The 22,848-nt window shown below is 36.3% G+C and overlaps 1 protein-coding gene across 4 annotated transcripts in view; it reads right to left on the reverse strand.

The window, feature by feature from the left end:
- The window catches only part of LOC103133825 (voltage-dependent calcium channel subunit alpha-2/delta-1), an 81,710-nt gene that overhangs the window by 20,610 nt on the left and 38,252 nt on the right, over positions 1-22,848 (reverse strand). The window contains exons 11-33 of one of the 4 annotated variants that reach the window (XM_016668152.1): positions 21,782-21,940; positions 21,176-21,280; positions 17,398-17,476; positions 17,033-17,082; positions 16,843-16,932; positions 16,674-16,748; positions 16,504-16,584; positions 15,667-15,741; positions 11,803-11,859; positions 11,565-11,636; positions 9,892-9,953; positions 9,634-9,710; positions 8,817-8,828; positions 7,208-7,216; positions 5,058-5,118; positions 4,872-4,963; positions 3,740-3,821; positions 3,111-3,173; positions 1,642-1,745; positions 1,053-1,142; positions 888-955; positions 743-781; positions 567-638 (exon numbers count right to left, since the gene is read on the reverse strand). In XM_016668152.1, the coding sequence (XP_016523638.1) occupies positions 567-638; positions 743-781; positions 888-955; positions 1,053-1,142; positions 1,642-1,745; positions 3,111-3,173; positions 3,740-3,821; positions 4,872-4,963; positions 5,058-5,118; positions 7,208-7,216; positions 8,817-8,828; positions 9,634-9,710; positions 9,892-9,953; positions 11,565-11,636; positions 11,803-11,859; positions 15,667-15,741; positions 16,504-16,584; positions 16,674-16,748; positions 16,843-16,932; positions 17,033-17,082; positions 17,398-17,476; positions 21,176-21,280; positions 21,782-21,940 (1,674 nt within the window). Of the gene's footprint in view, positions 1-566; positions 639-742; positions 782-887; positions 956-1,052; positions 1,143-1,641; positions 1,746-3,110; positions 3,174-3,739; positions 3,822-4,871; positions 4,964-5,057; positions 5,119-7,207; positions 7,217-8,816; positions 8,829-9,633; positions 9,711-9,891; positions 9,954-11,564; positions 11,637-11,802; positions 11,875-14,435; positions 14,496-15,666; positions 15,742-16,503; positions 16,585-16,673; positions 16,749-16,842; positions 16,933-17,032; positions 17,083-17,397; positions 17,477-21,175; positions 21,281-21,781; positions 21,941-22,848 lie in introns of all 4 variants that reach the window. The other 3 variants (XM_016668149.1, XM_016668151.1, XM_016668153.1) reach the window with 3 other exon arrangements.

Below are 22,848 nucleotides of genomic sequence, written 5' to 3' on the forward strand. Positions count from 1 at the left end.
AACTTCACTGCAGCCTCCATTACTGACTAAAACTCATCTGCCTTCTCTTTGAACCTTGTCCGGTGACTTGTGCTTTACTTCAGACAAGGACACTCTGCTGTCCTGTTAGACTACAGCTCTGAGCAAAGAAGTTAGGCCATTCTTATGACTTACTGATGCTATAAGACATTAATGTATCCAGTATATGGAACTGATTATGACAAAAGCAAACATAACCAAGTGTGTTGAGAAGTAGAACTAAATAAAAGCAACAGTAAATTGTATCTTAAAGTTCCATCAGATATTTTCTTACTCTGGAATAACACACTCTTATAATAAGACACAGATTAAATTCCAAGCTAAAATATGGTAAAATAAAAAAAGAGAGAGAGATAAAATAAAATAAGCTAAGAGCTCAAGATAAGCTATGACAAGCTAAACGATAAGATCATATAAAACAATTTAAGAAAAAACTAAGTTAAATTAAAATAAGCATGACTAAAAGCAAATTAAAGGCTTACACATGCCCAGCAAAAAATGAGGAGCTAAGATAATTTAATGTAACATAAGTGTTAGTAGGTATTCACCAAGGAAATATACTCTTCTTGATTAGACATGAGCAGAAATCCTCCATCATCCAATATTACACAATCCACATGCTGCAAAAGATAAGTACATCAATTATAAAACAATAATAGGGTACCATGACACTCCAGTTAATGTATGCTGTTTTACAAACAATATTTAGTGTAAATTGTTGTACCTTGTCATTCCTGAGACAGCCACAAATCTCATCTTTGCACTACAAGATGACAAATTTGCAACAATTAGCATTTACTTTATACGGAATCCCCCAAGTGACTTTAACATAGCATAGTCCTACAGTAAATTTTATTTATAGTACTTACATTAAGTTTCAGCGTTGCATTGATAAAACTGCTCATCCAGAATGAAACATTGAGTTTTACTCCCACCACTAAGGAGCAAATCATAAAACACAGAAACAGTCGTGATGAGCAGGGGAAAAAAATAAATAATCACTCTGTTTTTTTTTTTTTTTTGGTAAAACTGACCTGCTGGTTTGAGCATGACTTTATCGATGACAAGGTCTATTGCTTTGCTCACCAGGATACCCGATTCGGACACAGGCTCCCTGACCTCTGCTGCAGTTTCAAACAGTTGCACAGGGAAAGATGAACACTTTTATTTGTCACTACCTGAACAAATGTTTGACAGGATGTGTTTGGGATTATTTTTCACTCTGCATAAAGATTAAATAAACAAATAATGGATTTTCTTTGTAGATAATTTCATCCATCTCCCCACTCCCTCCCCCCTGTAATTTATGAGTAAAGTTTATGAAAACAGAACATGTGTTAATTCAGTCAAGAGTGCTGTAGCTGTAGCACTGACATTTGCCAGTGCTGATGTCTGTTAGAAAGATCAGTGGGGGATGACAGGATGTATACAGAGGAAAGGGGAGTGATGGTGGGGATGTGTGCCGAAAAGCCCAGGAGGAGAAGAACAAGGATAAAGTGAGCAATATCAAACAGGCCAAAAAGTCTAATGGTTGCCAATAATGTTGGGATCACGTCCAAAGGCAGTGGAGCACATCCACAGTACACAAGACCTTATTTAAGACCTTAACACATACACACTTACTGTTAAAAGATGGAGCTGTGAATATATATATTTCATTATCCAACGTCCTCTTGTAGAAGCTGGAATCATATGTCTCAGGATTCTCTGTCCATTCTTCTCCAGCACTAAAAACATCATTATGTTAAAGCAATATTGGCAAATTTAGTACAAATAAACGACAAGAGTATTTTATGTGGATTCACATTTAGGTTATAATTATCACCGTTTGTTTGAATTAAGTCAGTTGGTTTGAGAAATGGTCAAAAAGGGGCAGCATTATATAAAATGAACTTTTTGATCTTTATATCATGTCATGATGTTACTCCCTCATCAAAAAACTTTCACTCATGTTTGAGAAATACTTTAGGCTCCCCTGGCTTTCGTTCAGGTGTGAAAACCTCTTGGATGGACTGTCGTGATGACTTTCTGAAGGCAGACTTTCAGAAAGAACAAGAGTTTAAAAAAGAGACAAAGGCCCAATTTTAGGAAGTTAAATTATAAAGTCAAATTTATTTGAAGTCATATTTGATATATAAAGCTTTTTAAAACAACTGAGGGAACATAGTTACACGACTGCGGTATAAACTGGTGCATTATGCCTGGAAATACATAACACTGCCCCTTTAAGATAAATATCAACTTAAAGGGGCTTAAAACATGAACTGAATATGTGCAGAGAAGTGCAATTTGCATTGCATGCAGTGATGCAATTTGCATCACTGCATGATTCACTAATAAAAATGCTTTCTCCTAACAGATGTTCAGAGGAATTCAAGGGTTGATGCCCTTGATGAGTCAGAGTAATAATGAAGCAGAACAGACACGGCTTCATTAAGCACAAATGCAGCCAGAACCTATGTTTTTCAAACTGCAGTTGTTCAAACTGTCAAACTGTGATGAGCTACAAGTAGACTTGGCTAAGCACAACGAATCTTTAAGTCTCTCTGTATGGTGCCAGTTTGTTAAGTCTCTCTGCATGGTGCGGGAACTGAGTGCAAGTTACTGCACTCATGTGATAGTTCTAACTTCCTGATCCTGACTGGAAAAGAAAAAAAAAACCCTACAATTTAAAACATAATGTTACAGACTTAATTTGACATTTCTTTTTAATGTTTTTGTCTTGGGATAATATTCTGTAGTACATTAATTCTCACTTCAGTCTTTCACATGTCATTATTACTTGAATCTAATTATTTGCCACATGAGGTACAATCTAAAAAAATCACAAGTCAGGTCAACTGATAACTTTTTTTTTACTGTTTACTACTACTACAGCTAAATCCACTCATTTTCTGTTGCATCACTCAACATCAATAAAGAGGGCAGGAGGAAAAAAAAATGCTATTCTGGTGTGGTGATTTGCCTGTGACTTTTGTGATGTCTTACTGCATGAATCTCTTACGTTTTTCTGTGTCATGACATTCCAATATGAGTACATATAGGACTACACCCTGAACAGAAATAAAAAAAAAGGAATGATGGAAAAATACCTTCTCGGATAAACTCTAGTGATTCCTCCATCTGTTGCAACAAACCTTGCTACTGTTCCATCTCTGAGAAGAGAAAATAGCACCAAATTACATCTGAAAGTTAATGACACAGTCAATTGCAAAACAAGTGGTGTGCTACCTCTTGAAGCTAAAGATATTCATTTACATTTAAGCCTGGTCACTGGTCTTTGTTTTGTATGTTCTAATGATAAACACGTGAAAACCTGAGATGATTTCAAACATATGGAAACACAATAAAAGCCAACACACTGATGTAATTACTTTGTTTTCCTCTCAAAAAAGCATGCCATGGCTCTGTTCAGTGTGCTTGGTGTAATATGCTTTTTTTTATATGCTTTCATCATGTTTCACTAGAAAGATTAGACCAAATCACCCGTAATAGAGGGAAAAAAAAAGCTAAAAACTTTGGCTTTGTTTGCCAACAAATGGAGCATGAAACAAGCATCAGCTCTCAAAGTTCAGAGAAAGAATGTGAAAATGTAGCATAGAATGAAATATAAGCAGATATTATTTTCATTTGACCAAGGCTGTTCATGGTTGAGAAATGCAAAGGAGATTCCATATTTAAATGACTTAAATCATTTAAAACTGTAATGCTTGGCACTCACACTGACTGCTCTTTCCAAACTTTAACCAGCTCAGCTGTCAGGCCTGCGTCCAGGATGAGTCGTTTCACGAGGGACTCGTTGCCTGTGGATAAAAGACAAGATAAATTTCACATATTAATAATGTTACAACACCACATTACATGGGAAATGATTTATTTTAAAAGAAATAAAGGCAGCGTTGATAGATATAGGCAGGGAGAATGGCTATCCCATGTATGAGGGATACTGGTCATATGCCACTGGTACACTAAATCCACAACCCACATCTGTTTATAACTGTATGAATACCAGTGATCCACAATGTAAACGTAATAGCCAGTAAAAAGTAGCAGCCAACTCTTCTTTTACTCTTTTTTTTAAATATACTGTGGAAAAAAAAAAAGACTTCATAGCATTTTTCAGTAAATCATCCAGCAGGGTGACCTGACTGGCCATTATATGTTAGAGATCAGACAGTACTTTGTGAAGCACTGGCTGTTTGACGGCAGATGATGACAAGGGATTGAGTTTCAGCCTCCATGTCAAGGGAAATTCTTTCTGAAATGATCATCTGCGCCAGTGCTTTTAAAATACCTACACGCTTCCACCACCGTTTCCTCAAGTGCTGCTTTAAATGCTGCCACTATCTTTTAATGAAGATTCAAAATAGCAAACGTAGGAACAACATCAATCCCAAAGTATTTGATTTGACCTCGAGTGAAAATGGATCAATGTTACTGTAACCCATTAGCTGGATAATGCTGAATTATATTCATGCTGAGATACATTAGAGGGCAACAAATCAAGAACCGTGAGTCACACAACATGACCGCATTGTGCGTCTAGGAAATCTAGTTGATGACCGTGAAGTCATCCCGTTTATACCATAACCGCTTTGAGATCATAATATCTAAAATGGATATGATATCTCCACCACAGTAAACACTAAAGCGTACCATGCATGTGCTATTTATATACTTAGACAAAAATTTGCTCAGGACCATTTATGACAACAAACTGCAATTTTTTTGGGAGGGAGAAACTTCAGGGGAATGTCTCTAAAATTAAAACTGAAAACAAATAATGCATGAAACGAACAAAACTGCTACAAATGTGCCAAATGAAGTTGCAGTGAAAGAGGCGCATGACTCACATGCATCTGCAGTACTTCTGTCAATGTACTGGTTGAAGTCGAGAAGAAACTGGGTATTGTTGAGAGACAGCTTCACCTCTTTGCAGTATTCCCTGAAGAAACATTGTTCAGTTTAAATAACATTCCCCTGTCTTTTGCTGTCGTTCCTTTTAAATGACTGGTAATAATAATAAAAAGCCTACTCACCTTGGAGCAATGTAAGTATAGCCAAACTCGTCAAACCTATCCAGCTGAATAGTCTCCATGGCTTTGAAAACAAAGAGTCCCTGTTTTAGGCTCATAGGCAGTAACACTATTTATACATGTATGTATGTATATTTGTGTGTACCGATCAACCATAACATTATGGTCACGAAAAGATAAAATGAGCAAAGCTCATCTTACTACAACGCATTCTTCACTTTGAAGGAGTACTGTTACCACATTGGGGTTTTGATGGCTAATAAGCTCTCCCATGTCTTATCAGCACTCCCTCAAAGTAGCTGTCTATCTCACATTTGTAGTCAATAGTAATCAGCAAGTGCACCATTTTTACCTCCATCTCATTATTCACAAATTGAAAAGATCAAATGATATGTTCGTGCAAACATGCTCTTTGACTTGAGTAGGTGAAATCAATTTTTCCCAGTCAAAAAGGTGACACAGAAAAATATAAAAATGCTTCCTCACAGCAAACTCCAAGGTCACGGCAGATGAAGCACATCAATTCAAAATCGTAAGAATCAGAGACTGAGCCAATAACTAACAAGTAACAAGTTTGGGATATCATTTCTAAAGCATTACATTCCAAAAGAAGGTGAAATAATTTGTCGCTTTAATTGATTCTCTGTAAGAGAAAAATAATTGTAACATGTTTCAACAACAAATCATGGGCTGTTTTTTACCAAAGCAAATTTTCATGAACTTTTATTTACCCTGCCTATCCTTGGTTTGGAAGACTTCCATTATACAATTAAAAGGAATGTTGTTTAGCAATAAAATGCCAACTAATCATTATAAGAGAAACAACTTTAAAACTTACAGATGGCTCCAGTTCTGTTTTCAAGCAATGAACTTGTGACTATTTTGCAGTATTCAAACTATAAAACCAGCATTAACCATTTGAAAGATAGGGAGAAATTAAACGAGTTGAAATATATATATTTTTAGTTATGTTAATTTATCGATGTGAAAAAAAAAATACTTGTTGGAATATTAAAGTAAAGCTTACATATTTAATATATAATAGCAAAAACAAGATTTTAGAGACTTGCTGCAAATATTTATTGGTATAATAAAGAGACCATATGACGCATTTTCAAGTCCAGATCTTTGAACATGGAGTACATAAACCTTTTATGACATTTCTACCACATTTTGAAAAGCTATAAGCACAGCTAATTGACTACAACTACCTTCCTGGAGATGGTTAGTTGTTGATGTTAACTGTGTGCCACTATGTGCCTTGGTTCTACCTATATAAATTTACATAGATATCAGCAACTTTTCTCCTCAATGCATCTTCTCAAATGTGGTGAAACTATGACAATACAGACAGACACTTTAGTTTGGTAGCAGCAGTTTGAGTTGCACATCTTTTTTTGTGAAGGCTTTGTGAATTAGACAAATAATCAAACTTTGTTAGTATTCATTCAAATAATCAAAATCAGCTCTTTCAAACTTATTAGATGTGAATCAGTTGTGATCTAACATCAGTAATGGGTACAAAATCTGATTTCATTGAGGATACAGATTCAGCTGCTGAAATCCCACAAAAATGTTGGTGTTCACAATGTGATGACTGATCCGCATACGTTTTTAAAAACAGATTTTTTTTTTTTCTACAAAAGATTACTGTTGTTACATCGAGACAGAAATTAACATATCGCAAAAGCCTCAAAGTTATAAAACATCCTGGACAGATATGAGAAGATAAATTAAAGTAGTGGTTGATAATAAATAATTATGTGTTTTCCTTCTACCTCTACTAGCTCGTTGCTAAGCTAAACCTAAAGGAAATGACATGTTAGGAAATGCAAATGAGAGCTAGGGTTAGAGGGAATGACACACTAGGGAACGTCCCCTTGAGGGCGTAGCTTAGACAGAGGCTAACAAAGCAGATCACAAACTGTTCTTGGTTGCCATTTTGTCTTGCTAACTCCTAAAGGTGGCATGAGAAATGGACCAGCTGTATTTTGGTATTACTAAATGGAATTCATGAATTCAACTCACTGACTCTTCTTTAACCTCATACATCAAGAACTCAGCATGGAGAACGGATAATTCTCCACAGCAGAGAGACCCAGAGAAAGAGTGAAAGAAAAGTATGAGTGAGTAACGGCCTGAGAAATACTTACCTCCTTCCCCTGTTGTGACCCAAGGGATGAAGAATAAGGCAGCGGCAAAAGAAAAAAAGACAAAGGGTGGTCAAAATGCATTTATCATCTGGCAAATTATGTCATACATGTATAAAGATGATGAATCGTGTGGATATTTCCCACAGGTAATGAACAATCTACTTTGCAATGAGAGAACATTGTTACTGAAAGGTAAAAATAAAAAAAAAATTTAAAAAAATGACTGTGTGATGTAGGTTATGATAAAGCTAAATCCCAAACTTATCAAAGATCTTGTTCATATAAAACATAACAAATGCAAGGTAGAATTCTTCACTAAAACTTTCCTTTCCCCATCTCTGTATTTCATTTAAAATACCATCTTGTTATTCTTATCTCATAAATGACATGACAGACATCAATAGTCATCAATCTCTGGTCTCTTAAACTGAAGACTTTTGGACAATCCCTTTAAGATATATTGACTCATGTGGTGCAGTCTGTGAAAGCAATTACTGAGCACTCACTTTCCTTGGGGTCTTGGAAATCTGGTGTAGGATAAAACAACCTCATTCATATAAAACATAACAAGCAGATTCATTGTCACTCTGTCGCTATAGACTAGTCTGAACGTCTATGTTTAATGGATTTTGTCATTCTTTTTTCTTGGTCTTTTTCCTCATCCAACATCGTCTGCTCTCCCCGTGTATAAGGTAATTTACTCTACAAATACAAATGTTCCTTTCATAGTCATGAAAAAAATATGTTCAATCATTACACCCTTTCAAGAGACTCTTACCACTGCATCTATTAGGTGAGTGGTTGCAGAAACCACCTACTCCATGAAACTGATAAGATAGACGAAGCTTTAGGTGGTCTGGCTCCAAAGTGAAACCCTATACGGCTGAACAGAGAACTTTAGAGTCCCAAATCGCCATCAGAGTAGTCTGCAGCTGTAAGGCATGGTGTGTTGCTTTCTTTAACAGGCCTGTAAATGTGCTGACAGCGTTTATGGCACAGTGACAGACTCTGTAGAGGAATAGTGAAATGGAGGCTGAAACTAACCGTCTCTCAGAGATCTCATTTGATGGAATTACTGCACCATTAGTTGTTTATACTTTGTGGCGTCATGTCAAAGTTATGAAAGTTTCATTTAAACCAGAACATGGCATGTTCAGTTTAGATTTTTTTTTTCTTATATTCTTCATCAAAGTAACAGTCCTCCCTATTTTTTTTTCAAACTACAATTAACATTTCTGCAGAATTACCCCTCCAGTTGCTAAGCACTTAAAATCTCCTGTTACTAAAAGCAGGAAAAAGGAAAAGTATTGGAGACAGACAGGTCTAGTTGCGATGTTAACTGAAAAACAAATGCACATCAAGGTAATTTTTCAAAAAGTGACTTTAAACAGGATTCAGACTCTGCTCTCTTTCACCAACAATTGGAATTACAGCTATGAAAACAATTTAAAGGTTACGTATTTTAACAAATTATTTCAACTTAAACTACTTGAGAATTGAGTCAGTAACATGGAACCATACAAACATAAATAATAAAAAAAAGAAAAAGGCTCCTGCGGTGATCACTGCATTGGAGGGAGATAGAAGAACAAAAATAGGGAGTACTTGCCCCAAGGTGAAGCTTTCAAATTCCAGCAGATAAGAAGGATAAAGAGGAAAAGTTAAAAAAAAAATTCAATAAAATGTACAAGCGTTAGAGACACACCTATATGATGCAGTATGTACATTTACATGACATCATTATGCAGCTGTCCAATATTTTATGTATATTGTCATCCTTTAGAGAAGACAGCTTGGCTGCATCAGTTTGAGAAAGCCTTGGAAGTTTAGGCACAGCAAAGATAAATAAATAAAAGGATGAAGAAAAGGAATACCAAATGAAGGGAGAAGGAAGACTAAGGCAAAACAAGCTGAGATGGTGGATTGAAGTAGATTATTTCTGGGTGAAAAATAAGACAGAAAATTCCTAATTAAAGACAAAAACAAAACTGCTATTGGCTATAGAAACACTTCTGTAACTGTGACATGTGGAGAAAGAAAAACCATTTAGTAGCAGAGACAATGACAAGATGTGGAAACGTTCACTATACTCTAAGCCAGATGAGAGCCAGATGAAGGGAGCAAGGAGGTAGAGAAGTGTCCAAAGCAGAAACGATCAAAAGGTTTAACGCTCCAGTCAGGTACTTGAGGGGAAAGAAATGTTGAGGAGTTTGCGTGGGAGTAAAGATCCACTGACCAGTGGGTTGAACTACAAAAGAACAGCACAGTGGGGCTTCAGGCATTTGAGCTGAAAATACAAAAGCTTGGTTGTGTTTGCAGCAAACACTACTACAGATACTCAAGAGTAAAACAAAAACGCAAGATAATCTTTGAGAAACCAGCCGGGCTGAATGTCATGAATCTGTTTATGTGAATCTTGTACTCACAGATGGCTTGTTTTATATCGTCCCCAAGTTTAGCTTGAATGAAGTTTTCACTGTATTTAGGTAAAACAAGGGCCAGGCTGCAGAACAGATCAAAGTGGGATTAGTTGTTATATATATGTGTGTGTGTGTGTGTGTGTGTGTGTGTGTGTGTATAAAATAATTAAGTGTAAACTAACTCATTGGTGGGATGATACAAACAGGAGATGAGTCCCTGCTTTGTTAAACAGGATTCTTCATCAGCTTCATCATTTGTCTCACCTGTAGTCTGTTCCATTGACTGGAGCCCATGTGTAGGTTCTTACCCCTCTGTCTATATATCTCTGCCAAAAGAATACACACACCAGTTCACTATAAGTAATTTATAATTTCAAACAATCAAAAAAATGAATCAATGAACCATGGGACAAGATCTTTCATCCAAAACATGGATGATAATTCCTTAAAAATGTTGATAAGTGTTTTATTCATTAGAAAGTTACAACAACAAAAACGTCCTCAAGTTCAACGAAGGCTAAATGTGAAATCAGCCTTTGGCTAGAAAATCTATGTACAAAACAAATGTTGCTTTGTTTCCAACATAACATTGTTTCATGTATAGCCCTTGATTAAATAAACTTGATCTGAATTGATAAATGCTGTATTATATAATACTCTAAATTCCTACTAGAAGTGTTGCACTATTACTAAAGAAGACCCTCCACAGAAGAGAATTTGAAGCAGAAAATTTAGTTTTTGGAGGTTTGTCAGCTCTTCACTTGTCTCGCTCGTAGGATCGTCCCGACTGGATAAGATGCCATTTTTGAACGAATTCTGGACAGGTGGCAGCTTATTATCTGATTGAAAAAGTTTATTAAAGATAGCTAATCACCAAATAAACTTCAGCGATGCGCTGCTGTTTGCCTGGTAATTAGCAGAGCAGCCTGTGTTACACATTTTCTAAAGTAACAGCAGTGAGCCCATTTTAGCTGCTATCAAACAGTGAGTCATTTGGCCGACACCCTACTTTGTTTTTAGTTTTGATTGTAGTTAGTTCACAACTCGGCACATTTCTGGTAAATTTATGTGTTGTTGATTGATTGATATCAACTGTTGATGTTATGGTCCCGAGCCTCTTCTTAATCACCTTGTTTCAAAAACAGATTACAGGTGTTTCCACAGAGAAAGAAAAAATAGATAATCAGCAAATTGTGCAAATGTAGTTGAAGGACATTTTCATAATATATTTTTTAGCAGTGTTCTTTGGAAGATTTCTAAGTCAGCTCTCTTGGCTGTTAAGTAACCCTACACATGGAATCAATCAGGATATTTTACAGCTGGTATGGTACAGTACTCAGAGGTGCTAACCTTTTTTCCAGACGAATGAATAACTGGATGTCTCAAAAAAAATCAGAAGACAGAAATAAAAAGGAACATATCGCTGAACTAATTTTTTTTCTGACCATGCTTTGAGATTTCAGCAGAATTTTAATCTGCCCTTGATGACCTTCTTTGTGACTTGTTTTCACTTGGCGATCAATGATGAAGGCAGTATTTGGATTTTGTGTGCATGAATGGAGTGCTCGACAGTGTGCAACACATTGCTAGAAATCACCCATTTCTGATAAGCCGATCAAAGTTGTGAAGGCTGCATTGGAGAAGCGGAGAACTATTTACTGAAATTCCACAGATTGTGGGGAAACATCTTATTGCAGATTTGTTACCCGTGGTAGGAGCATTGTGATGAAATAAACTGTTCAATAGCATTGCGGCTGCCTTGCAATAAAATGAGGATTCCCACATGAGGAGCAATAAGCCATCTTTAAACTGCTGTTTGTAGTCGTACAGAAAATACAACTGCAATGTGAGCTGTGCATTTACAGATCATATAAAAAACAACAACAAATATTTCATTGAGACCGTTAAAACTAAGCATTTCTACCATTACCTCTTACCTCATCTTGAGTTTTAACCAAAGTATCAATAGTACTTTCTCCTATTTCTCCTTCGATCATCATTCTTCTTATCTGTGAAATAGAAATCTGAAGTGATCAAGTTAAACGTGAAAAAGAGACAGAATAGCTGGTATATTTGAAAATATATTTGAAGACAGTTTTTTTTTTTATATTATGCAGGTATTTATCTTTCTAGCTCTTCCCAAGCAGTTGTGATTTATTAGTCTGGACACACTACCTCCACTTTTATGTCATTTTCCAGCTCAGCATCAAGAAAGTCCAAGGTCACAGGCTCCTGAAATTTAGGATTCTGTAGAAGAGATAATAGTTTGAACTGAAACATGATGAAGTTTCAGGCAGCCACATACAAACAATCTAATAACAGAAGATTAACGGGAAACAAAGAAATCTTTAACTCCAAGTTTTTCTAAAGTAACATTGCAAACCTTGGTCGTCAGCCTCTTACCACGGCAAAGATTTAAATCACAATAAAATTAAAAAGCTCAGAAAAAAATATTTCTAAAGCTCCAGCTATATTCCACTATTTTTCAAAACTTAGTAACTGGCTATTTACTGGCTTTTTTCCTAAAATGAACTCGGTGACAAGCATACTCTTAAGAAAAACTGTGACCTAAAGTAGCTGAATATCACAGATTTCAAACGTTTCAGGTAACAAGGAATCCTTGTTTTTTATTCAAGTATTTATAACACAGATTATAGTTGTCTGTACCAGATTCTTCTGCAGAGCGAATGTCAATTATTTCCCCCAACATCAAACCAAATCCAGAACCCAAGAACCATAGGACATGCACCATATGGCAGTATTTTGTCATTATTTCGAACACAGACATGAATTAGACTTGATACAAAGTGACACTGAACTCTATTAATGTTCCCTCTTAAAAACCCTATATGTCTGAGTGACTTTATAGTGATATAAAATGGTAGCAGTAATCTAGTTCTTCTCTATAAAAAAGCAGTATGTGAAACCTGATACCAGCCTATATTCCACAGTATTTTCACTTCAAAAATGGAAAAATATGCTAAGATTGTTGCATTAAACAGTTTTTGTTTTGTTTTGTTTTTATGGTTTCAATGGTAAGAAATAGATTCTTACATTACATGGATTATTATAAAGATCATTGACAGACAAAAAGGACAAAGAAAAAACATTTATCAAGTGTTTATCTACAAAAAAATAAAGTAAGTTTCTTACATGTGATGATAAGCAAAATAATGCACCAAAAGACGATGATGAAGATGAAGAATTTCAACATGGAAAGCAAGAAAAGATAGATTAAACAAATCAAGAGATTCAACAACTGCAAAATAATATACATCATAAATAAATCTAGCAGGGAAAGAAAATTAAAATAAAATACAAATATAAACAGGTAAAATGACCAAAAATTGGGAAAAATGGCTTAGATAATAATTGAGAAGCAAAAGGAAAAGAGAGAGAACATGAAAGAAACCGCTGTATGCCAGCGAGAAACGTGGTGATGTGAGCCGGAGAGTGAGATGAAAGTAAAAACACAGCAGCGATGCAGGAAGTTCGGATGACATTTTCATATTACGATGTTAAACAGGCCTCAAGGTCACAATCAGTATTCCTCAATCTGCTGTTTGACTTATTCAGTGAGACAATGTATCTGCCTTAGGGCTAATGGGAAATAAGCTCGCCTGAGATCACTCTGATGGAGCCTTATTACAAAGTAAGGTCACATTGCTCGGTGGAGTAATATGATCGGAAACCTGAACCCATTTTCCAATACTGACAAATAATCACACTTCTGAAACAATGCCATGACTAGTTGAACTTCTAAATCTGTGTTGGCCACAAGAAATGTAATAAATGAGAAGTAAGAGGGAAACCTCTATAGAGCTACAAAAAATACAATGAATTGTCTCTGCATTGACAATATCGCTTCATTTCTTAACACAAAACTATTGTTTGTCAGCACTGTGTTTCTGTCTTATGATTATCTACAGCTGAGCCAAGCATTGACAGATTTGCTGGACATGTCCACAATTTCTGAGGTGCAAGTGTCCCAACTCAATGGCAAAGTAGGTGGATCCAAATGCACAAGGCAACAGCAGTTTGCGGGTGAAGAACGTTCAACGACCCAAAAATAAAGATATATATATATATTTTTTTTTTTACAAAGACCACAGGGAACACAGGGAGCAGAACAAAAACAATACATTCATTGGGGGGGAAAAACAGCAAGGAGACACGAGGAAAACATAGACTCAAATGGGGAAGTAGCCTGATTAGGAGGAACCAGAAAGGAGAAACTGAGAATGAGTGTATTTATAGTGGGAAGGTTGATTACTGAATAAGAAACAGAAGGGTGATTAGAAATAGGCTGCAGGTGTGAGGGGAGAGAGAGAAAGTGGCACAGGGGGCAAGGGAGAGTACACAGGGGACTTGGAAATTAATCTAACACTAAAGAATAACTATACTTAAGAAGAAGAATAAGTAGGATAATAATTAGAAACACATAATGAACTAGAATCATTATGAAAGGACTGAATTAAAGTAAATCAAAAACAGGACTGATCTAATAAAAAAGAAACTAAAGAATAAACAATTATCAAATTAGAATGGCATAAACAAAACACCAAAACGACCCAATTTCCTTACAAAGAATTCCTTTCACCGTAACCAAAAAAATCACATCAAACTGAATTATCTATTTAAATTGGGATTGTTCAGATAGGATTACAAAGCACATCACATGTAAATTAAATCACCATGTTCAACATGGTGGTTCACTAAAGCAACTGCTGCTCAATCTATGGGACTGCAAAACAATCTTTCTAAATTGCACTATTTCAGCAGACTATAGTGCAACTACTTTCTCTCACCTCATGAAATGTTACAGCATACTTATTATTGAGTCTGAGCTTCCTGTTACGAATCCTCTTCTAGAAAAAAAAATTGTAAAAAGATGTACAGTGATGAACTTTTATGTTTAAGTATATGAGGAGCAGGGCTATAACTGGCAATGACCTAGGTATACATACTTGTACTCATTGTGAAAGTTCCCTTATAACTTCACGTTCTTATTTTTCCTTGTTTACATGCCATAGGCCAGACTTGAGCAAAGATTGTAAAAGTCTAAAATGACTTTTGTATGTTTATATATTTATTTATTTTATTTTCTGTTACATCAAGTTGCAGGTATATACTAATGCAAACTGACAGCCTAAAAATTACCACACCCATAGATGCATTAAGCTAAGAAATAAAATAATTAGAACCATAGCTGCTTGGCTTGAAGTGTGTGTGGTCTGCAGTGTCAGATCCGTGGAGCAGAGCAGGCCAGCTTAAAGCTCTGGGCAACACATGGCCCTTATACAACCTGTCAGTGCGAGCATGCCTGAGGCTGAAGGTAGTGAGCTGCAAAGGGATTTGTTGAAAAGAAAGCTGGAAAGTCTGGTGGGGTCAAGGCTAATTTTTACGGGGTCGTATCTTAATGTGTGCCAGTGGCTGAAAGTCCAGTTGCATTTATCTGACAAATTGTGAGAAAACTCAGGGCATTAGGGAGGCCTCAACGTTTTAACGTTGAGTAGAATTTCATTAGCTTACAGCATATTGTATGTTTACTTACTAGTTAAATACTAAGCATTTAAAAAATATATATATACAACTATGTGAACAACTAGAATATTTTAACGGAATATGAAAAAAAGCAGCAAAACAAATTTAATTAGAGATCCAGAAAAAATTACCTTGAAAGATGTACCACTTAGTTTAGTTTTCTCCCTTATTTCTAAACATGTATGATAGTTCACTGCCAGGTCTCCATATCTATGAAATCCAATATGGCAAAAGTGACCTCCCAGTCATCATCTAAGGCCTGATCACATCCAGTTATATTCTAGCTGGGGAATAAATTCTGTTCAAGAAGATTGATCTGTTACCAAGAGATGTATAAACATGAAAAAAATAAAAATAAAATAAAAAATAAAAAACCTTCGCCATCTGCTGGGCTACATAACATCTTCTAACAATATGTTACAGTGGAAGCTGTGCTGTGTGGAAGAGCCAGAATATTTTAGAATTCAGTAGGATATGGGAATGTAGATGTGATACCTTTGGCTGGAGATTGGGATGCAGCAGGACATATCCGTTGGGATCAATAGCAAAGTAGTATCCATTAGGACCAATCTGTTGTAAAAATGAACAAAGGAGAGGAACATAACGTTATCTTTTTTTTTTTGTCTCAAAGACATAAGACATACGTTGTTTTTTTTTTTTTGTCATTCTGTTTGTAGAACGTAACAAAATTGGAGTGGCATTCTCATTGATAACTAGATAAATAAATACAGTTTTAATCAGTCCTTAAAACCCACATTTATACTGTTATTCATGAAAAAAGAGGGGTAGCATCATGGTGCAATGATGTGTAGCATTGTCATTTCAGAAAAAAAACAAACATATATATATATATATATATATATATATATATATATATATTTCAGGCTACAATTGACGTCTTTGTTTTGTGAATCACAAATGTCCAGGGGCGGGACTCAGTGTTTTGTTATAGTTTTCCTGTATTGACTCAGTGATGGTCTGACATCCTACTCAGAGTATACTTTGCCTCTCAACTCATGTTTGCTGGGATAGGCTTCAAAGTACTGACTCTAAACATGATGGATGTATGGGATAATGGCAGTTAATGGATTATTAAAAACTTGTAGGAAGGATTTACTGGTCCCAAAGCACCAGTGTAAGTTGGAACAAAGAACATATATTAGCAACTGCATACCCTGTTTTGTTAATGGTTTTGTATAGACAGTCAGCAAAATTTTGTTTTATCACATATTGCCTCCAGAGGGAAAGAAAGCTCATTTTGGACATTCTAGCTGGCCAGAAGACTTTTATGAAGTAAATGCTTTTTTTCTCATGTGGATGAATTACACTTACTGTGAAGCGTGGTGTGAGTTTCTTGATGTCGTCAAGAGATACATCAATTGCCATTACGCCCAAAATCAACTGATTTTGATGCTTTGGTGGAAAAAGACAGGATTTGAAAATTGAGGAGTTGTATTTATCAGGTTAACTTCAAACACCATGAATTCATGTATTTACATTACCTCTCCATTCCTGTCATCAACAGTCTTTGTTCTGTTGAAAACAGGCAGTGTTCCAGTAATGACCAGACCTAGTTCCTGGTGCAGAATCAGGAGAGAGCACTGTTATATATTTTCATAGTAAAATATGTTTTGCTAATTGTCACAGAACAGAAAAAAAGTAATGTCCTACCAGAGCATCAAGATAGACATTAGTCCACTGGACTTGTTTGGCCTGTTTGTCTGCTAGAACCATGGGCCTTCCCAAGACATCCAGATATTCCTGAATTTAACATACAACAAAAAATGTTTTCCCTCATTCTTTCATAGATGGCATTCATTCCTCAAACTCTCAAAGAGACTATAAAATGTTCTGACATCACCTGTGTGTTTATTCTGATGGCTCCAATGGAAGGAATCTCGTAAAAGTAACCTGGGTAAACGATCACACTTTCAAATTTAATGAAAAAATACAAAGGAGGAATGGCAAAATATTGTCTAAATGTGTTTGTTGTTTTGTTTTTTTTGCCAATGTATGATACAGTTCTTTTCTTATTCCCCTATAAAACTTGAACTTACAAATGATTTTCCTTATTTCTAATTTGATCCTGATAATCTTGCATTTCATTATGTTGTTTTAATGAAGTATTAATAACTTATGACACAAAGGTTTCTTCCTTTCAACCAATGTAAACGTTTACTATGCTCTTTCTGTAGAGGAGAAATAATTGAAACCAATGTGTGTTACCTTTGTTGGAGCAAGCCATCCACTGGATGGGTCCTTTATCATAGTTGTGTTGTCCAACTGAAAAGGTGAAGATTCTGACCTAGAAAATAATATTAAAAAGAATAATGACACCTCAATAGATCTGATAGACACGTTTACTAAATACACTGCATACTCAACGACAACTTACACCTTTCTTCAAACGGTGAGTAAGCCAGTCACACTGCAACAACTCAGTGCATTTAGGGATAAGTGAAGACCACTTACATAAGTTCAAATGGAGCATCAGAATTGGGAATAAAAGGGGGATTTAAGAGACTGGTTCAAGTTGGCGGAAAAGTAATAGAAGCTCAATATTCATTTGTTGCAACAAAGGCATGAAGAACACCATCTCTGAACAAACACCATATTGAGCCTCAAAGAAGATGGGAAACTACTGCAGATACTCCTGCCAGTCAATGAGATGAAACTGAAGCAAAAATTCCTACACGGTCACCAAAAATTGATAAAAACAAATTGGAAAGATGCTACCTGGTCAAATGATTCTCCGTTTAATTTGGACATAGTGATGATAGATTTAGAATTTGGAGTAAACAACGTCAAAGTAAACAACATAGATCCATCCTTACCTGTATCAGCTGTTCAGACTGTTGCTGGTGCTATAATATTTTGGAGCATACTTTCTTGGCTTGAAGCAGTCAGACATTATTTAAATGTCACATCATGCCTGAGCATTATTGTTGAGCATGCCCATCCCTTTATGACCACATGGTACCCACCTGCTTATTAAACTGTAAGATGTTTATTTATGAGGGATATATGTCTGTGTTTGTATACACTGCTGCTGCTCTCCACACCTTTTTAATTGTCCCTTTGGGATGAATAAAATGTTATTGAATTGAACTGAATCTTGTGATAGCTACTTCTAGCAGGATAATGTCACAAAGTTCAGACTGCCATAACTATTTATATATTTCTATGCTTTTATTTTACACAAACTGTTTTATTTTGCCTTTCTGTATGGGTAGCATCACATCATATTCTGTAGCCCTCTTTTATACTTTTCAATATTTACTTGTTTTGCAGGCAGGTCTCAGTGGAAGAATACTTTTATTTATGTTAATTATTTGTGTCCAAGTGAAATGACATTGAGCCAGTAAGAGAACTGCTCAAATGATCAGTTGGTTAAAGTAATGAGAATTCATGCTTCCTTCATCGCTTCCCAAAGTGAACGAGACATTAAGTGTTTTGTTTCTGAAAACAAAAGACAAGTCCTTATCAGAGTCTAAAAAAGCTATTTATCCTCTTGCAAAATAATTATGTTTCAGCTTTTTTATTATGCTGTCTACAACATCTGTTTATACAGATTCATTTTATTAAAAAAAATAATATCAGGTATGGATGGCAAACAGTTTTTCAAGTAACAATTTCATTTAAGCTATCTAAACTAACCTGTCACTATGTGAAAAAAAAAATGTAAAGCATAAATTAGCTGTGGCTCACCACATTTGTGGTTCAGTTTTAGGAGTCACTCCCAGGACTAATTACCTCTAGTAAGAAATTTAAATAGGATCGATATAAAATGGAGTAGGCTGAAAGACCTCTAAAGAAACACATCATACCTTGATTTAAATAAATTCAAAACCAGATGGGCAGCAAAGTCACTGATATTTATCAGTCTGGAAAGGGACACAAAGCCATTTCTAAGGCACAATGGACCACAATGAAAGCCCTTATCCACAAATGGGAAAAACATGGAAAAGTGGCAAACCTCCCCACGAGTGGCTGACCTACCAAAATTTCTCCAAGAGCAGCACAAAATGGGTCATAAAAGGATCTAGAACAACATTTAATAGCACCACCACCAGTTAACTTTTCCCAGTTGAAGTCTGTATACATGATAAAACAACGAGAAAGAAAAGGTATTTATAGGATTGTGGGAGCATTCCAAGGCGAAAGCCGCAGTTAAAAGGAACACGACGATCCATCTCACGAAATACCTTTGGGAAATGATTTAGTGACTGATGGAAGAAAAGATGCACACTTTCTGGGAAGTGTGCATCTGGTTTAAAACTAACACAATTTCAGTTAAATAAAATCATACCCACAGTCAAACATGGTGGGATACCATGATGGACTGAGGCTGCTTTACCACTGAAAGATCTGGATGTGACCAAAAAGATTTTCATGACATGATCAAGTTTGTAAATATTTCCGTGAATGCCCAAATGTTTGCAAATTGAATCAAATGAAAGTGCGCAATTTATTATTATGTGAAAATGCTGTCATTGTTCTCTTTGAGCTGCTGAAGTCTCACTTTGTCATTCTTGGTGTTTGGGCCGTTGTGCTGTGACTTAAACTTTTGCAGTATATTTCACGTTGTTTTAAAACAGACGTGTCCAAAGTCCGGCCCGGGGACCAAATGCGGCCCGTGGTCAAATTTCATCCGGCCCGCAGCCTCTATCATAAAATCAATAACGTCTGGCCCACACTAATACATTGGGCAGCAGTACTGTTACCTGCACAGGGCGTAGCTTACACACTAAATGCTGTTCCTCATTTACCCACTAGAGGGCAGCAGCCATTTGCAGCTGGAGCTCATTGAGCTGCAGAGTGACGTAGAGAGCCGCGGACGGTACCAGCGAGAGAAAGCTTTCTCTTGCGAACTTTTACGACCGCTGGATAAGGACAGCTTTCGAGAGATTCGGTTTGGTAAGAAAATGCTAAGCTTGTTTGGGTCGACGTTAGGGTTGCCACCTGTCAGAAATAATCAAAATAAGGGACGCGTCGTCCTAGTCTCATGGGGGTGTGCAGCGTGTCGGTTGGTGTGTGTTACCCAGAAAGCAGTTGGGCGCAAGGTATCGCAACACCGTGAGTGAAACAATGACTGGGGCAGCCTACTATATAAAGTACTCGGGTACCTCTTTGCTCTTTGTTATTAAATATACACATTTGTAGAATATGGAACAAATCGCGTATCGGTTTATTAAGGGACTCTTCATTGAACAGTCAAACACGGGGACGGTTCCGCATTTTCCTGGACGGGTTGCAACCCTACTCAACGTATTTGTGTGAGAAGACATTCTCGGTTGTGAACTTAAATAACGGAATCTTGCGCATCAATACCACTGCCTTTGAACAAGTCATTTACAATAAGTCTCTGAATAAATTTAGTTTTTGTTTTTAAAGATCAAAATAAGTCAGAAATTCAGACAAGTTTTCAGTTTTCACTCCAGGATAATAAACTTTTAAAAATCTAGTCAACATTTACTAATATGTCATATTTCAAATGAGCCCTGCACTTGTTGATAACCCTAACCCTACTTAAAAATTCTGTAAATATTGAACTGCCATGGTGAGATATTTTTTTGTTTCAAATGTAATTTTCCACACAAGAGTACAATTACTTCTGTTTAACCATTGGAAAAAAGTTCAAGTGTTAAAAAAGTGAAGCTAAGTGAATATTCAATTGCATATGATATGCATGTTTCAAATGAACCTAAATACATGCTTAAGATCACTGAAATTAAAATAAAAAAAGCAAATGTAAAACACAGAATGGCTTGCTGAAATTTGTTTAAATATATTGCTGTTCTATGTAAAGAACATCCACCAAGGTCGGCCCCCTACATTTTTAACACACCAAATCTGGCCCCCTTTGCAAAACGTTTGGACACCCCTGTTTTAATAAATCAAACTGTTATGTTTTTTTTCCTCCACCTGCCATCTACCTCTCAACCAGCATTTGGGTCATAATGCAAATAAACCTCCCGCCCCCGAAACATGAATCCACAAGTACCTTTTTGTCCGCATTATATTTTTCCAGTATGGACTGAGCTCGTTCCTCTCCTCCATCAGTAAACAGCATGATGATCTTGTTGCAGTTTGCTCTGCTCACATTAGTCTATTCAAAACAAAAACAGACAAGGACTATTAAGTTGAGACACTTTCATTCTTCTCCTTGAAAATAAACATCTGCTCCTACTGTCTTAACCTCCGACTTGAATACTTATCAAGTAACACTTTAAATTGACATTTCAAGCCATCTTCAAAATGTTTTCATTTTTTTTAAAAATGAACAAAAGCAGTGCTTTCTGTATCAAAGTGCGGTGATACGATTTGTTTTGAACCAATATGATTTATTTTGAGATTTAGCAGAAACATCAGGGGACGTCTGTTGTCATTTGGATAGCTCCTGCAGTCCTTCCTTTGAAACACAATTTGCCTGTCCATGCCCAAACACTAAAACTGAAGCACTACTTTCAACCAGCAGATGGCAGTAAAGACAACAATTTAAAGCTGCTGAACAATGAAGACAAAAGAGGCAACGTTCATTCAAAACTTAAATCAGGTCCTGTGTTCCCCATACGGACTAAAGTCAGACAAGAAAACATATTTTACTCACTGAATAAAGCTGTTCAAACGCAAACTCAAAGCCTTTAGTGTAATTTGTAATCCCTTTGGCTGTGATGTTCTGCACAGCATCTTTCAGCAGCTTCTTGTTCCTCACGTTGGCCTGAACCAGATGGTCGAAGCAGGCTGTGTTCTTCACCCTAGTGTTAAACTGGGAAACAGAAGCAAGAAGTTGTGACCTGAAAATTAGTCATACAATTAAAGCGTCTGTGCATGTGGAACAAATATGAACGCACGCACAATCGTAGACACGGAGGCACGGAGAACACTCCCACCTGGCCTTGGCTCTATCAGGCAGTGGTAAACAGACACATTCATCAAGCCCCACTAATTGCTTCACATCCTTGGAGCTCAACGATTCGGTACCCATGGAAACAAGATTCTGCTATATAAAAATGAGGATAAGCCACAGCACTATACTTCTTCCAAAGGTGAGACATTCTCATATTCAATCCCACAGAAAACATATGCAGAAGTACTCCGCTCTACAACTTCCATACATGCAGAAACTCTTTACCAATCACCTGACAAATAGCATCTTGACTCAGCTGTGCTATGGCTTAAATTGATTGTCCGTGTTTGGAGAATACATTTTAAACCATTAGACCTAGCCTCAAGTGGAAAAAAACATTAAAAGAAAAGAGCAATTAAGAAGTATTAATATGAGGCACATGAGACAACAGAGTAACTAGCACTTCTATTGTGTTGCAGAACTGTTCTAAAACAATAATGCCCCTCATTGATCCAAACTAATCAATATTTCCCTGCGAGATGGCCAGTAGGAAAGCTGATAACTCTGATCCACACAGACAGGCAGGCAAAAAGTTCCTGTACTGTATTTCACAGCTCTGAATAGTAAAATAAATACGTATCTTTGGGTTAAATTAATTTTCTCACTAATGGATGAGGTTGACAACACACAAGCAAGGCATAAACATGGGGAGCAATAACTATGCTTACAACTGACAACAAGAAGTGAGCGGAGATTTTCTATCACATATTCTATTTAAAGAAGTGACGAAGGTGAGAGCAGGAGGTGAGAATCAGAGAAAAAGGACA

This window comes from Poecilia formosa, unplaced genomic scaffold, assembly GCF_000485575.1.
Source record: "Poecilia formosa unplaced genomic scaffold, Poecilia_formosa-5.1.2 Scaffold13, whole genome shotgun sequence".
NCBI classification, from domain to species: domain Eukaryota; kingdom Metazoa; phylum Chordata; class Actinopteri; order Cyprinodontiformes; family Poeciliidae; genus Poecilia; species Poecilia formosa.